Consider the following 16524-nt stretch of genomic DNA (forward strand, 5'->3'; position numbering starts at 1 on the left):
ACTATAGGAATCCACACAAGAAGCAAGGTTTGGGTTACATCTCTGATCTTATTCAAGTCGATGATTCTAAAGTATGTCAAAGCAATAAAGATGATGTTGTTTTTGCTAATTATTCACTTCACTATACAAAGATTGCAAATTATGCCTTGTGAGGCTAATTAAGAGCTTGATCAGCAAAACATCAACAAATTGCAGACCAAATGAACAGCAAATAATATGAAATAATCACAAGAGTGGATGCCACATGTAGAGGCGTTGCTTCAAATTATGGTGCCCCATGGGCTATGATTACAAAGAAACTCACTGTGGTACTATGGCATGCTTCAAAGAGTTACCGGACAATTGATGAACATCCAAGTTATAGGTACAAACAATCGATGAAAATGAATTATACAGTTTCGAGTGATCACCAACATTCCTCGATCTCAAAATTTCAGTTTCATAGGGAATATTCAGACAGCTGCATTTCCATTCATTCAATTACAAAATTTTACCCTGATTAACTTTTCAGAGTTTGATCGAGAAACAAGGTCTTGCTATCCATTCATTTGAAATCAACAAGTAATCATGGTTCTGCAAATGGACAAGGTCTAGCATATTTCAGTCATTTGGGAATGGCAATCATTCCTGCGATCTTGGAAAGCTAAAGACTACGAAATTCAGCAAAAACTCATTTGACAGGGTTCGGAAATAAGGGTTCTTAATAACACCCCTTGAACCATTGGATATGTAGGTTTTCAAGTAGTGACAGATTAAATCCCCGGAGCGTCTGGAGGAGCAAATTTTTGGGGGCTTCCACACTGAAAACTCTGACTGTTTCCTTGGCTGCCCTCCCAGCCGGAAAGGGTGAATGGATTGCTCTTACCCTGTTTGCGAACCAAGAGTCTCTATACAATTATCCTAGTCAATTCAGAAAGCTGTTAAGGTTGAAACGTACATGACAACAGAGTTTCAAGATCTAGTCTTCCGTTACATAGAGAACAGATAACCTGAATGGCGTGCAGCAAACAAATGCTGGCCGACAAGCATGAGATACAACCTCTTAACTCCCGTTCATACTCATTGAAAATCCATTGTTGAAATGCAAAATATCCAGCTTCCCCACTTATTGAAAAACACAAGATTCCGCTTTCAACAATCAGCATTTCATGTTAGAAATCGTCAACAGCTGCAAAAAGTCGAGAAATAAAGATGACTTGACCTAGAACATCCACTTCGCGCAACAGGTGCTGAAAATTGAAACATCATGTTTCGCAACGAGCACCAGCATCGAGACTCTTCACATCCCAAAACGCTCAAGCGTTGAGCTGCTCCAATTCAGCCTTCAGCTGCTCCATTTTCAAGCCCATGGATCTTTGCACAGCGCCCTTCTCGCTCTCTGGCAGGCTGGAAAGCAACGCCTCGTATTTATCCAAGACGAGCCTCACGGCGCTACGGGCGGTCTGGGCCTCCTCGTCGAAGTAGACGGTTTCCTTGGACTCGGAGGCCATCTCTATCTCTTCACGAGCCTCGGCGAACTTGGAGTTGATGTCCTCTATGTCAGAGGAGTAATCGCGGGAGGAAGATAGGAATCGATGGAGGGAAGGGAAGAGAGGATGAGAAGGGCGAGAAAGAATGGAGGGAGAGGAGGAGATGAAGGGGGGGCGAAGGAGGAGGGGAGTGGAGGCTGAGACAATGAAGGCAAAGAGTCTGGAGGAGGCCGCCATAGCCAGGAAGCTTGGAGCTTGAGAATCAGGAAGCCATAGCCAGCAAGCTTGGAGCTTGGGCCGCCATAGCCAAACAGAGCTTCACAGGAAGATGGAACGGTTTAATAATAAATCAGCGACACAATTTGCAGATTTTATAAAATTAACACACTATTTTTTAGATATTTTTTAAGAGGTAGGTCCACTCTTCACAAGAAAACATTTTTCTTAACAAATCACAAAACTTGGTTTCACATTTGAAGGTTTTTCTAGAGAATTTGCAGATTTTTTAGCTACAATATAACTAAATTGCCTAAAATTTTGAAGATTTTACAAAATTGAGAAATATTTTTTATGGGTGAAAATGACAATGTTGCATGTTCGTTCTATATAGTTTCCAGGTTTTTGTGAGCACTGGGTAGGTCATAGTAATGTAGTCGATCCTTAACACGTGAAATTAGGCCTTTTTTTTTCCCTACAATTCTGATCCCGGTCTACATGCTACAAACTGTGAGTCATGTCCACCCCGCTACTGTTCCTTGTCGTTGGTCGTGCCCACCACGTTGCTATTCCAATTTGTACAGTGGCCTCTTGTACAGGCTGTGTGAACAAAGATTGTTGCAGGCATAAAGCTCACTACACAATTGTGTTTATACAAGCTGCATAGCATCTGGAGTCGCAAGTTCATGAAATTTTTGTTCGAGCACATAGCATCAATCAAACATTCAAGATACACTCCATGGCAAGCCCACTGAATTGCAATTCACCTAAGAAAAAGTTAGAGAGCCGCTCTACAAGCTACATGCACTTCTATCCATTTAATAACTGAAGACTTGTAAGATCTCTAGTTTGAGATCATGAATGAGATCTCCTCAAAGAGTCACTCTTCGAAAAATCAAAGCATTTCATGTTCTCCAAATACAAGACAAGGACATAGCTCAAACCAAGTCCCATATCCAACATAGGTACAAATTCAAATTACCTCTATCACCCAGTAACACCATCTTCCATTTAGGAGTGATACATACTTGTGCTTTTTGCAACCAGCGTTGCACTATCCTCCGCACGTCCACACAACTCCAAAAGAGATGGCAATGTGTCTCCAAATCTTTCCTGCAAAATGAGCAAACTGGAGATATGGCACCACCTGCTAAGTCTGTCTTTCGTAGACAACTTGCACGTCACCGGTCGCGAGAGAAAGAAATTGAGTTTTGCTGAAGGGGTGGCCACCCAAGCCCTGCAAATGCACCTTTCCCACACTGCAATACTATCCATTAGAGCCCAACGTCTCCACGAAGCCTGCGTAAGAGAAGGAATGCCAACATCTAGCGGGGGAGCAAAGTCAAGCAAAGACAATCTGTGGAGCTTTTTACCTTCATGAGTAACCGACCCCTTAAAATCATGACTCTGCACCAGTGAGACACTCATTGGCTAGGAGGGTTTAAGCCTTAAGAGTGTTGATTGAAGAAAGTCAGTTTCTCTAGGAGACAAATGAAAGCGTTGGCTTATAGTATCCAAGGAGTACCAGTCTTTCTTAGTGGAGTCCCAAAGTGATTCCCAAGTAGTCAACAAGCCGAGATCATTAAGCCAACTAAAATCTATGGGCTTAATTGAATTAGTGCAACCTCATTCCTAAAAGGCTAGGCGTGAATTCAGATATTGAGGCTTAGTCCAGCATCACCTCTAAGCATATCAGAACTAGCCCATCAACAGTTAGCCAACCGCTACCTCCATAGCTGAAGAAGGTTCGACAAGATCTCTGAATGTTAAAGTCGTATAGGAAGTTGGCACAAAATCAGCTCCTACCATGATTTTACAAAATTGAGAAAATATTTCTTAGACTTGTCATAAAATGTTCGAGGTTCATTGCATATACTTTATAGGTTTTCTATGAATATTGGATGCGTAGTCGCAACTGTGGGGAGGCAAATTAAGAGGAACTTCCCACTCAAGCACAGCAAGCATCCCTGTTGATCGATCGGCCAGGTCTGGTTCAGTTTCATCTCGCAATGGACTAACAAACTTGCAATGGATCGGTAACTGCCAAGTGTCAAGGGTGGGTTATGAGGCAAGCAAAAACCATTTCTGCTGGTTGATCACCTTGAAGTTCGCAAGCAAAAAGAATTTTCCCATGCAAAGAAACTGACCAACCTTGCAATGCGAATGAGAAAACTATGAGGGTGTTTATACACTAATGCCCAAAGTTGGGCAGGTATGGGCATGGGAGCCACGTTGTAGAAAATGAGTGGATGCTCAACAAGGGGGTGGACAAAAAACTCCCTCGTCCACATGGGAAGTTCAAGGACCTTCCCTATTGGTCGATTGGCCAAGACTTGTTGGTTCGGTTTCATTTGTTGACAATGGGTTGACAAACAAAACTCTGCAAGTTCCGGGCCTGGTCCCACCTGCTGCATTGGCCTACAAAAATAGGGCCTCCTTGACTACATGCATGAATTGTATTTTCTCCTCCCACTCCTCTGATGTTGCATTCCCAGAATTGTATACTCTAAATCTATGGAGAGGAAAAGAATAGTCATTCTACAAGAATCTCGCCTTCCTCATTGGTTGTAGAGAAGCTCCTGTTAGCATCATGGATTTGGTTGAAACTGGACGTGAAAGGGAGTAAATTTCTACTTTGTTTTGCTACAACAAGCCTAAAATTGTAGGCATTAATACATCACAACCACCACACCAACAGGTAAAGATGTTTCCATGAGCAAGTCCTAAATCTATGGTGAATATTCAACCATTTTGTCCTCACGAGGATGCACTCTTGACTCACATAAGGCATTGAGGTGTTGTGGCTACCAACAACAACCAACAAGAAGAAGCTCGAGGTGCTCTCGAGTTAGCATCAATTGGTTCCCGTTGGCACAAGAACCTCCCCTAAATGGAGCCATGTGGTCACCCTTAAAATAGGTGACTTTTGCCATGTTGCATCACAATCATTAGGGCCAAAGAGTGCAACTTGTGAGTAGTTACTATCCATGCAAGAACTTAGAGGCCTTCTTGCATAGCTGTAGCCCATCTAAGTCGGGGCTAATAGCACTATTGGTGGCAAGGGAGGCATTCCCTTTAATGCGCCCTTGTGGATTCTTGCTTTCCCAAGTGGAAGCCAAGGTTAGCAACCACCAAGCAAGTTTTCACACTCCCTGTGAGATGAAAGGGAGATCGCAAACAGCCTATCTACAAGCGTGCTAAATCACATCCACCCCAAAAGATTCCCTTCCATTCTCTTTGTCCCCTCCGAAAAGTTTTCATTTTGTTGCCATTATAATCGTTGCCTAGGACCCTCACAAGATGCGTGTGCATGCCTCCTGCTAGTATGCAACAATAGTGTTCCTTCTATCCATACATCTTTGTTATAGTCTCTACACTATTGTACACTACAGCCTCCATCAAGCCTTTCGATTGGTTCAAGGCTCCGTCCAATCAAAGCAGCCCAATTTTTAGGCCCATACCACCCCTCTTGTTGGTGACTCACATCATTAGGTTAGTGCGGGTTCATCGATCACCCTTCATCTGTAGGTATATATGAAGCAACTTTGCATCTTTTCTCTCTCCTCTCTACATATGCTCACATGGCACCACCTCTTTTCGTCGTCCTCTAATACCCATTCCCATGCTTTGTGGCCTCTTCTTTCCTATAGTAAATTGAAAAATGTTTGTGTTGGTAGGGTGTACATTTGGCCATTCCTTGTGAGTACAAGGGCACAACATACCTCTCATGTAGTATCTACATAGTTCTACGTTCAAATATTTCTACATATTCATTTAGAAGGTTCAGCAAAAAATTAAATGGGTTACTTATGTGGAGCTATAGATTTTGTGTTTTTCATACCTATCATTTGGGTTAATGCACACATGTACATTCTAGGTAATTACACATTATGTATTGAACTCTTCTTAAGTAGACATTTTGCATACGTATGGAGATCGATATGAATGAACCCATTTGTTGCACATGGATTGGAAGAACACTTACTTGAGAGCCACTAATGCAATACTTGCATACCCTTGAGCAAAATGAGTTCCCAAAGTGACTGTCAACACACTTCAAAATTTTCTTGCACCTTCATTTCTTAGTGGTTTCTTTGATATTTGACTATGCACACCTTAGCAATCATCTCTACTACCTATTCCTATGATTTAACACCAAAAAACAACAAAAAACAAGCTTCAATCACTCAAAATGCTTGAAATATAGAGAAAGCTTCTTTTCCACACTCAATTCTCTCACTTTTCTACTCACACCTCACTTATACTCCCAATCAAAGCTCCTAGTTAAGTTGGAAACATTGAGCAATGGGTGGATAACGAGAGAAATTTTATGCATTGCAAAGGCATGGCGTCAACTTCCCTGCAACAACGCCAAAAATGTGTAGTTCGGTAGTGACTCACTCACTTGTCATGGGATCTTGAAGGAATGCAGAGGGAGTATGTCCTCCTACTACTCCTTGTGGGTACAATGCAAGCACAAACCATCGTCAATTGTCACTCTTGAGACTCTTGGATTATCACAATATGCTTCCACACGAAGGGAAAGGGAAAGGGGAGATGGAAGAAGAGAGGGGAGGAGGAAAGAGAAGAGGGGAATGAAGGTGAATAGAGTGGCAAACACAAAGGCACTATAGAGGAAACCAGAGAAGACTCAAAACACTCTTGGAGAGAAAGAGAGAGCTCTTATTCCAAACTTGTGCATACAACAATGGAGGCCAAAGTCAACCATACAGCCTTTAATACATTCCACCTTTTGAAGGGAGGGCCAACCCTATTCTCTCTCTCTCTCTCTCTCTCTCTCTCTCTCTCTCTCTCTCTCTCTCATTTTTACAAGCACTTGGGCCCACATATCTCCTATTGTCTTTCTTTTATCCTCTCTTTCTTCTCCACACTATCTTGCAAAATATATACCACATGCATAGACTATTAACTTCTGGCGGTTGACATGTGCCTCACCAAATGCCGTATATCTCACCTATCACTCAATTTGATGAAATGCACCTTTGTAGTAAGTAGTGGCATGCACCTCGGGCATATCATTTCTAAGGACAAAACCACTCTCGATCTGACCAAGGTTGAGCAAATTTGCAAAGCCAAATGTCCTACTAAGGGTAATTAGTTAGCCCAGTTCTTGGGCCATGTCCCATGGCATAGTCGAATCCTTTGGTACCTCATAGATGTGGCTACGCCTTTTTGTGCCCAGGTTAATACAAAGCCCTTTGTATGGACCAAGAAGTGTGACAATGCATTCCGATACCTCAAACTCAAGCTAGCAAAAGCACTAGTCATTCAGTCTCCAAATTGGAAATCGCCCTTCCATGTGTTCATCAATGCTTTTTACACGGCCATTGGCATAGTCTTGATGCAACAAAAGATGAAAGGGTGGTATCGACCTCCTTACTATGCAAGCCAGTGATTAGGCAATGCCAAGAAGAATTACTACACCAAGGAGAAAGAAGCTCTTGGGATGATCTATGCCATCAATAAATTCTGGCATTATCTACTTGGCCACTTGTTCACCTTCCTTGTGGACCATTCAACACTGTTGTACATCTTCAACAAGCCAAACCTTATAGATAAGTTATCTCATTGAATGTTGTTATTGCAAGAATTTGACTTTTCTATTGTACATACTCTAGGTAGCTTACATGCAATCACAGTCTACCTATCTCACCTAGAGAGTAGTGAATGCCCCAATCTGTTTGTGGATGATTTCCCAAATGCCAAATTATTTATCATAGGAGCGAGCATGGAGCCTCAAGAAGTGTTGGGATGGTTGGTATGAAAAACTCTATTCTTCTCTCCACACCTTCTATATTGCTTACAAAGTCGCCACTGGTCTCACCCCCTTCAAGATGCTTTACGGCATCGAAGTAGTGGTGCTTATGGAGTTCTTGGTTCCAAGGATCCAGATCATAGTATCTAAATGACTGAGAGCCTAAAAGAGTCCCTTGCTAATGGATGGAGCAACTCCACAAACTTGGTAAATATTGGCTTGTGGCATCCTATGTCTCCATGTGGTGCAACAATGCAAAAAGAAATTGGTGGACTGGCATGCCAAACTCTAGGCCTTCAAGGAAAAAGATGCAGTACTATTCTTCTAGTCCTGACAAGGTCTCCACACTAGAAAGTTAAAGCTTTGATGGGCCAGATTGCATTGAATTATCCATCGATTTTATGATGGCACATTTTTATTGGGCACTTTGCAAGGAAATAAATTCAAGAAGCCATTTAATGGCTATCAGCTAAGGTCCTATTTTAGCCCCATGCCGCCGTTTCCTTTTCCCAAGAAGCAACCAAAATTGACAAATATCACATCCACACATGTAGAAATTATTTGGCCAGATGAGTCATCATTGTCGAGTGACCACATAGGTTCCAATGCATAGTTAACTATGGACCATGTGACACAAGCTTTTAAAAATAGTCATCATGGTTCTGCATGCATGCAACCACCACGCTTTACACACACCTCCTATCTCTTTGCATAGATCAGTCTATCACCCACTTGTTCATTGCTTGCTCATCTCATAGCCTCTTCTGCTTGCATGTTTGCCTTTGCCAGCCTCTACAGCTCTCACCTTCTACATGCTAGCTCCTTTGCTGCTCACAGTCCTCTCCTTTGCATATGTTGCTCCTAAGTGTGCTTGCTCCCCTAAGATGGTGATCCACAATACCTTCACCAAGTTTGACACCGAGCTCACTCCCACATTCTGCGATTGGCTGTATGCCACCCACCTTCTTGCAAACAACTTCACTACCATGGAGCACCACTCCCATCCATCTCGAGTTGATGCAATCATTGCCCAGTTGAGTTTGACACATCCATCCCAAGTCTAACGCAATCATTACCCAGCTAAATCGAGAAAACCATGTCCAGCTAAATCAAGGAAACCTTTTCCATGTCACAATCATTGCCCGATTGAATCGAGGAAAACTTGTCTGGGTCGCAAGCAAACTTATGGACTTCCCCCTCTCCATATTGAAACGTTCAAGAACCTTGCCAATATACTCCTTCTGAGATAAGTAAAGGAGTTTCCTACGTCTATCTTGAACAATCCTTATACCAAGTATGTGATTGGCATCACCCAAGTCCTTCATATCGAAAGTCGCATGCAACTTTTGCTTCAAAGCATCCACATCATGAGTAGAGATCATGAGTAGAGACTGCCCAACAATCAGCATGTCATCAACATATAGGATCAAAATCAAAAGGCTACCATCCAATTCCTTCTTGGTATAGAGGCAATGATCTATCTCAATTCTTTTGTATCCTTGGGATCTAATCTCTCTTGGAGCCTACTTTAGCCCAAAAAGGCTCTTTTGAAAGCTTACATACCATCCGTTCTTTGCCCTGCACAACAAGCCCTTCTAGTTATTGCATATAGATGTCCTCATGAAGGTCTCCATAAGAAAGCTGTCTTGACATCCATCTGGACAAGCTCCATGTCCTCCCTGGCAACCAATGCAAGCACTATATGAAGAGTTGTCATTTTCTTGCCACTGGGGAAAAGATCTCATCAAAATCAATGCCCTTCTCCTACTTGAATCCCTTGGCTACCAATCTTGCCTTGTACTTAGGCAATGCATTTTTGAACCAAATCTGAAGTTGTATTTTCCTTTAGAGAATCCATCTCAGACTGCATAGCCTTCATCCCTAGACATAGCGTCCTCAAAGCGTGAAGGCTCACCACAATATGTCAGCATGACATAGTAAAGAGATGGTGTATACCTCTGAGGAGGTCGTGAGACCAACTGGACCGTCTCACCACTTGCTTTCGTTGAGCAACTTGCTGTCCCAATTGATTGTCCTGCACAGCTTGAGGTTCTCCCACTTCCTGTGGACCTCCTATCTCAAAATTTTGTGGCTGTACTTGCTATCCATTTACAACATTATGTGAGAGTGCATGTGGAACATGAGGTGGTTGTCCATCCTCTTGGAAAACAACTCTCCTGACTTCCACTATCTTTATGGGCTGCTTATGCATTGCTTCCTCATTAAAAATGACATCATTGCTGCTGTGCACAATCTTTCTAGCTACTGGATCTCGGGGATGGTATCCCATTTCATCTGAATCACCATATCCAAGGAAGTTGCATTTTGTGACTTTGGCTCAAGCTTTTTTCGCTTGTCCTTTGGTATGTGTACATAAGCCTCGCATCCAAACACACGCAAGTGTTTATAAGAGGGTGGCTTGCCAGACCATGCCTCTTCTAGAACTTTGCCATTCAAAGACTTATGCGGTGATCTATTGATCAAATGAACTGCAGTCTTCACTACTTCAGCCCAAAAGCCAGGTGTAAGATCTGCATTAGAAAGCATACTTGTGGACCTTTCCTTTGTGGTTCTATTCACCTTTTCTGCCATTCCATTTTGCTTTGGATTTTGGGGATTTTCCATGTGTTATCACCAAAAAACACATGATAGCCATCATCATCAAGTTGTCCTGCACTTATGAGACTCTTTTTCAACATAGGAACATGCCTAACAGTGTTAAGCACAAATGTAGAACCATTGGGAAGTCTCAAGTGGACATCTCCCACTCTAACAATATTGCATGCATGATCATTTCTAAGCTTTACATATCCTGTCCTTCCTACATCATAAGTGGTAAACCACTCCTTGTGATGTGTGACATGGAAAGATGCTCCTCAGTCTAGTATCCAATGGTGTGACAATGCATGGTCACTAGTAACCAAAAAAGCATGCTCAAACATAGAGGCATAAAGAATATCACCCTCATTACTAGTGCTGCTCAAAGCATTGACTTCCTCTATCTTGACATTGGATTTCACTTCCTTTTTGTTGTCCTCTTTGTGCTCTTTGCCTTTGCCTGTGGCCTTCAACCATTTGAAACAATCTTTCTTCATGTGACCTTTCTTGCCACAATTGAAGCATTCAATGTCTCTTTTATTTGGATTTGTCTGCTGAGATCTCCCCCTCATGGTGAGGTCACTTGCACCTTTGTTTCCTGCATTATTCTTTCTATTAACCTTATCTGTGAGAAGGCTACTCTCCAAGTTTGCACATGTAAGCCCACCTGTGCGGGTGCGGAATTACTAATGGCTGTCTTGAATGTATCCCAACTCTCAAGCAAAGTGACAAGAAGAAACATTGCCTTGAGAGGGAGTCCTCAAAGGCAATTTTTTGAGCTAAGAGTTGACTGAAAATAGTATTGAACTCATTTAGATGATTGGACATTGCAGTGCCCTCATCCATATGTAAGTCAATGAGTTTCTTTAGCCCCAATAGACTTGAGAAGCTGCACTTTGCTTCTCATAAAGATCATGTAACTTATCCCATACTCCAAATGCACCACCTTTAGTGTCCTTCACATTGAAGTACACAGATTTGGAAAGTGTGAGCATAATTGTGGAGCATGCATTTGGAAGAGTCTATGAGCTGCTCATGCCTAGACCTGGTTGCTCCCGCTGCCCGCCATCGCCATCGCCACTCTACCTCCCCTTCGCCTCCTCACCCCTGCCTCCACCCCGACTGTCGCTCCACCTTGCCTCCCCTCCGCCTAGGCCGCCGCTCAGCCCCGTTACCTCTCTGCCCTCCTCCTGATGCCTTCCCTTCCACCTACGCCTCCCCTTCCGCTCTCTGCTCCACCTCCCACTCACCTCCTCCTTCCCTCCCCTGCCTTCTCCTCATGGCCCTCCCCCCATTCACTCCATCCCCACCTCCCCCCCCCTTTTTTCACCCCCCTCCCCCTTCTCTCTACCCCCCCCTGAGCTTCCTTCCCCCTCCACCTCCCTTCTACCCTCTTCCTGACCCCCCCTCCCCCGCACTGCTTCTTCATCCCCCCCCCCCTCAGCTTCTCCCTTTCTTCTGCCCTATTAGGCTCTGCCCTCCCGCATTGTCCTTTCCCTTCGGCCCATCCCCCCTTTTTCATCCTTTCTTCACTAGTAGTGGGAGCATTCGTGTTTGTCAAAACGAAGAGGATCTTGGTGGTGACCTTTGGTCTAGCCAGAGGGGCTCTATGGTAGCACCCTCGAATCCCACAGCCATCAAGGTTCTTCTTTCCCCAGCTGACAAGCAATAGGTACAACAGGCAGTTCAATCCCTCCAGGACAAGGCACTTGTGGGCAGAATTGTGGGCCTCACACCTACATGGAGATAGGTGCGAGAGTGGATCCAGGCAAGTTTGGCATTAGAGGGAGACCACATCCAGGAGGTCACCATCTATGGAAGAGGCATTTTTCTCATCCAGCTAAGCTCCCCCGACACTACCTCGACACTTGTGGAGCAGAGCCCCGTCCGTTTTTGGTTGCATTGCCTATGTTCATGTGCCAGATGAGTTGAGATCCAAGTTGGATCCAAAAGCTGAGAAGTGCATTTTATTAGTTATTCTCTGCAGCAGAAAGGGTATAGATGATATAACCCTTCTACTCGTAAGTTTACAGTGAGCAGAGATGTTGTTTTTGATGAGATGAGTAGTTGGTATAAACCAGTAAATGTGATTGATGATGTAGATGCACAAAATGGTAATATTGCACAAAATTCACTACAGCAATCACAAAATATTAGTGGACTTGTAGTGTCCTCTAGCAGTGGTTCACATACTTCACCATGGATAGGCAGATTGAGATCAGGAGAATCTCCTCAAAGCAATGCAGATAGTGGTATGCAAGTATCACGAAATGGAAAAGAGAAAGAGATCAGCCCATGGTTGATGTGAATGCAGGTCACTCTTATGTGGATGGTGAATCCAGTGGCTCAGAACAGAGCCTTGATGATGAGTTGGGTATTCCTTCTGTTGTTACACCTGGAGTAAGGAAGACAGGGGATGTTTTGAGAGCACCTGGTAGTGAGCCTATTTTGCGCAGGTCTACCAGAGCTAGGTATCCTGTGGATAGGTTGAAATATGATGGATTTACAGCCATTCACTATGCCTATATTGTCAAAGTGATACATGAACCAGAACCCACTTTTTTTAAGCAAGCCATGGGAAAAGAAAAATGGGAGAAAGCCATGGATGAAGAAATGGATGCCTTGGAAGCAAATTCTACGTGGAAATTGGTGCCTTTGCCTAAAGACAAGAATGCAATTGGCTGCAAGTGGGTTTATAAGATGAAGCACAATGCAGATGGTTCTATGAACAGATACAAGGCAAGATTAGTTGTCAAGGGGCATGCATAGACATATGGCATTGATTATGAAGAAACATTCAGTCCAATTGCAAGGATAAGAGCAGTCATTGCTATGGCTGCATCAAAGGGATGGTCTTTACATCAGATGGATGTAAAGAATGCCTTCTTGCATGGTGATTTGCAAGAAGAGGTCTATATGGAGCAGCCACCAGGTTATGTCCATGCTGTTCATCCTGAGTTTGTTTGCAAGTTGAAGAAAGCCTTGTATGGCTTGAAGCAAGCACCTAGAGAATGGTCTGACAAGATAGGACAGTATCTTGTCACTATTGGCTTTCAGATTTCCAAGGCAGATTTCTCACTTTATGTGAGAAAAACAGAGAAAGGTATTATGCTGCTTGTCATTTATGTTGATGATTTGATCATCACAGGTGATAGTGATGAAGATACCCTTCATGTGTAAATGTTATTAAAGTAGAAGTTTGAGATAAAGGATTTGGGAGAGCTGCGTTACTTCTTGGGCATTGAGGTGATTAGATCCACAAGTGGGATATGGCTCTTGCAGAGGCAGTATGGATTGGACATGCTGTCCAAATATGGGATGACAGGCTGTAAGCCTATTTCAATTCCCTTGGAGCAGAATGTGAAGTTGAGCGTAGATGCAGGTGAGCTTCTGGAAGACCCTACTATGTATAGACGCATAGTAGGAAGTTTGATTTATATGACTATTACCAGGCCAAATTTGAGCTATGTTGTTGGGTTGGTAAGTCAGTTTATGCAGGCTCCAAGGAAACCGCATTTGGATGCGGCTAGATCCATACTGAGGTATGTGAAGTCCACATTGTAGTATGGACTATTTTATAAGACTGGGGTTTAGATACAGTTGCATGGATACACTAATGCTGATTGGGCTGATAGTATTTCTGATAGAAGATCTACCAGTGGATATGTGTTCTATTTTGGGAGTGCTGCAGTCACTTGGAGCAACAAGAAACAGCCTACAGTTGCCTTGTCGAGCACAGAGGTTGAGTACAGGGGTGCAGCAATGGCTGCATGTGAGGCAGCTTGGTCGCATAAGCTACTTTATGATATGCATCAATCTACAGATGGGCTAGTTGTCATTTATTGTGACAACATGAGCAGTATACACTTGGCAAAAAACCCAGTCTATCATGCTAGAACAAAGCACATTGAGGTGCACTATCACTATGTGGGGGAGAAGGTTCTAGTAGGTTTTATTGATCTAGTTTATGTCAGCACAGAGGATCAGGTAGCTGACATATTCACGAAGGCATTGGGTGCAGAGAAGCCTCGCAAGTTCAAAGACCCGCTTGGTGTGCAGGAATTGGGATTGAGCTCGAGCGGGAGTGTTAAGATATCAAGCTTCACTCGTGATATGCCAGGGTGACCATTGTGCATTTATGTCACCAACTTGTTAGCTGCAGATGTGGTTGGTACACCGCCCATGAATAATTAGACCCCTGAGGGAGATCCAGTGGGATCCGAAGAGAGTGGTTTTGGACCTCCAGGGGCGGCCTAGCTGAGCCAGTGGATGAGGTGCCCTCCTTTTCCTACACCACATGGATTGGTAGGAGGCTCCAGCTAGACTCATTGAGGTGGACCCCCTCAAGGGAGAGTTATTAGGGTGACCCAGAGAGTGCCCCGGGATGTTCACTCCAGGTGCTAGACGCGCGGTTGTGGTCTAGTTTGCGGCTAAGGAAGATTTCATACTTCTTCTAGCTAGTCGCCCATGGAGGCTTGCCCATCGGATCATGGTTGGAGTAGATGCGAGTGGAGGGGCAGTGCCATTGTTGCTCCGATGGTGCTCTGGAGACTATCCCGCACTGCTTGTGGAGCTATCATAGCACAGCAAGGATCTGGATGGGAGCCCTCAAGATCATGACACATATGCAAAGCCTTCATAAAGACTACACCTAGGGGATGGTCGCTTGGTTGACAGAAGGAGGACACACGTCTCAGATTGATGAGATCTCCCCAACCTATTAGATATAGGGTCAGAGCATCCAGAGGATTGCACTCCATGAGGCAGTCCCTCCTGACAGCCTAGCTCCTCCTCCTCCTAGGGAGGACAGTGTTTGGGAGGTGGTAGCCAGAATCATGGCTTGGAACATTTGGGTGGCTCGCTGCAGTCTTGTGATGGGTGAGCACCCAGTTTCACCCTCAGCTACCCTAGTTGCCATCTGGCAGGATATCATTTACACTCTATGGTCCACTTGGGAGCATGGGACTCCAAGCTCTAGGGTGACTATGGAGAGGTGTGCTCATTTCTGCAAGGCTTGGCCTGTAGGAGTTTTCTACATCTTCACCCCACAAGGGATTCGCTGGTTGTATAGTCCCCCCCACTTGGCTGTTAGCCCGAGTTCCAGAGATCCCCTAGGCAATGAGCTGGGTTTCTCTAGAATAGGCTAGTTTCTTTCTTTCAGCCTTTTTTGATTTTTCCCATACTTAGCACCTTCGGGGCTGCTGTCTTGTATAAAATCTTTGAAGCATTAATAGAAGGTTTCTTTCTTTGAAAAAAATAAAAATAAAAAAAATTGTGGAGCATGCAAGCTCATCTATCTCTAACCATTCATCATCATCTAGCAGCTCTAGCTTTATGCCCTTGCATCTAATGGGCTTAATCTGCTTTTTCTGTACAAGCACATTATAAATTTGTTCTTTCCAATACGAGAAATTGGTGCCATCCAATTTCTCTATGTTGCAGAGGGCATTCTCTGATGAACTAGACATCTTGACGGCGGATCTAGATGTAATCCAAAATGGCAACTGTAGTGGCTAGCCAAGTAGCAAAAATTATGTTATCTGCAGCAATTTTGTACAGCAAATATATTTTTTTCTTCTATTCACATTTGAAAAACAGCCTACTGCTCACTCAGATTGGTCACTTAGTCTGAGGTTCGCTCTTTTGTAATGTGCGCTACGTTGCATGGCTCAACCCAACGAAGTTTTCGTGGCTCTAGCTTTATCATTATAGAAACACGACGCTCCCTCCTTCTTGGTCTTTCATCCCTTAGCCTTCATATGAGGCAGTGAACACATAGATCGGGTACCCTTCTCCTTTGGCTGGAACCTAGTGGCACTCCTTGTTCATTGCTTGAACTGGTTTATAAACGGGGATACATAGGTTTCTTTTTTTTCACGACTACAACGCTTGCTTTAGTAACGTATGGAAAAACTCTGCATCATCTGATTCGCCTTTCTCGGTTGTTATTGCTCAGTCACTTGTCGGATTTCGATGCGATGTCTACCTTTGTTGCAAAGCAGGGAGCCTTTAGTGAGCTTGCGAGCTTATCTGCCTTGACTGGTTGCGGGCTCTTTTAAAGCTCTCATATTATCATCCTTTGCACTTTGTACACATGCTTAATTTCTTTAACTCAGGGTTTCTTTAGTATTGTAAATCATAGAGAAGGTTCCAGCTATGTGTATAATGCATAGTACGTATTGGAACTCATGTGTTTATCGTGGTGCTCGATCTTCTCATTGCTCTGTTATTTCTATTTTTTCATTACCCTAGTTATGCTTTATTTTTTTTAACCTATTGTTGTCTCTATGCCAACATGGACTTAGGTAGAACAGAATGTGTGTGTAGAGTAGCGGCAAAGCTCCGCTTGTACTTGCATAAGGCTAGAAATAATCCCTCTTAGAAATCTAACTTGCATGTTCTACATGTGAGTTCTACATGCAAGTTCTACATGTAACTCCTACATGCAAGTTCTACTTGCAACTC

The 16524-nt window shown here is 43.6% G+C and overlaps 1 protein-coding gene across 1 annotated transcript; it reads right to left on the bottom strand.

Annotated features, from left to right (window-relative positions):
• Positions 1 to 290: 290 nt before the first annotated feature.
• LOC147887190 (embryogenesis-like protein) lies at positions 291 to 1791 on the bottom strand. Its single transcript, XM_087394781.1, has one exon. It carries the CDS (start codon positions 1704 to 1706, stop codon positions 1296 to 1298), a length of 411 nt encoding a protein of 136 aa, XP_087250907.1. The 5' UTR covers positions 1707 to 1791; the 3' UTR covers positions 291 to 1295.
• Positions 1792 to 16524: the final 14733 nt, after the last annotated feature.

The sequence above is a fragment of the Dipteris shenzhenensis genome, chromosome 23, assembly GCF_047967505.1.
Source record: "Dipteris shenzhenensis isolate YYH24624 ecotype China chromosome 23, Dip_SZ_1.0, whole genome shotgun sequence".
In the NCBI taxonomy this organism is placed as follows: domain Eukaryota; kingdom Viridiplantae; phylum Streptophyta; class Polypodiopsida; order Gleicheniales; family Dipteridaceae; genus Dipteris; species Dipteris shenzhenensis.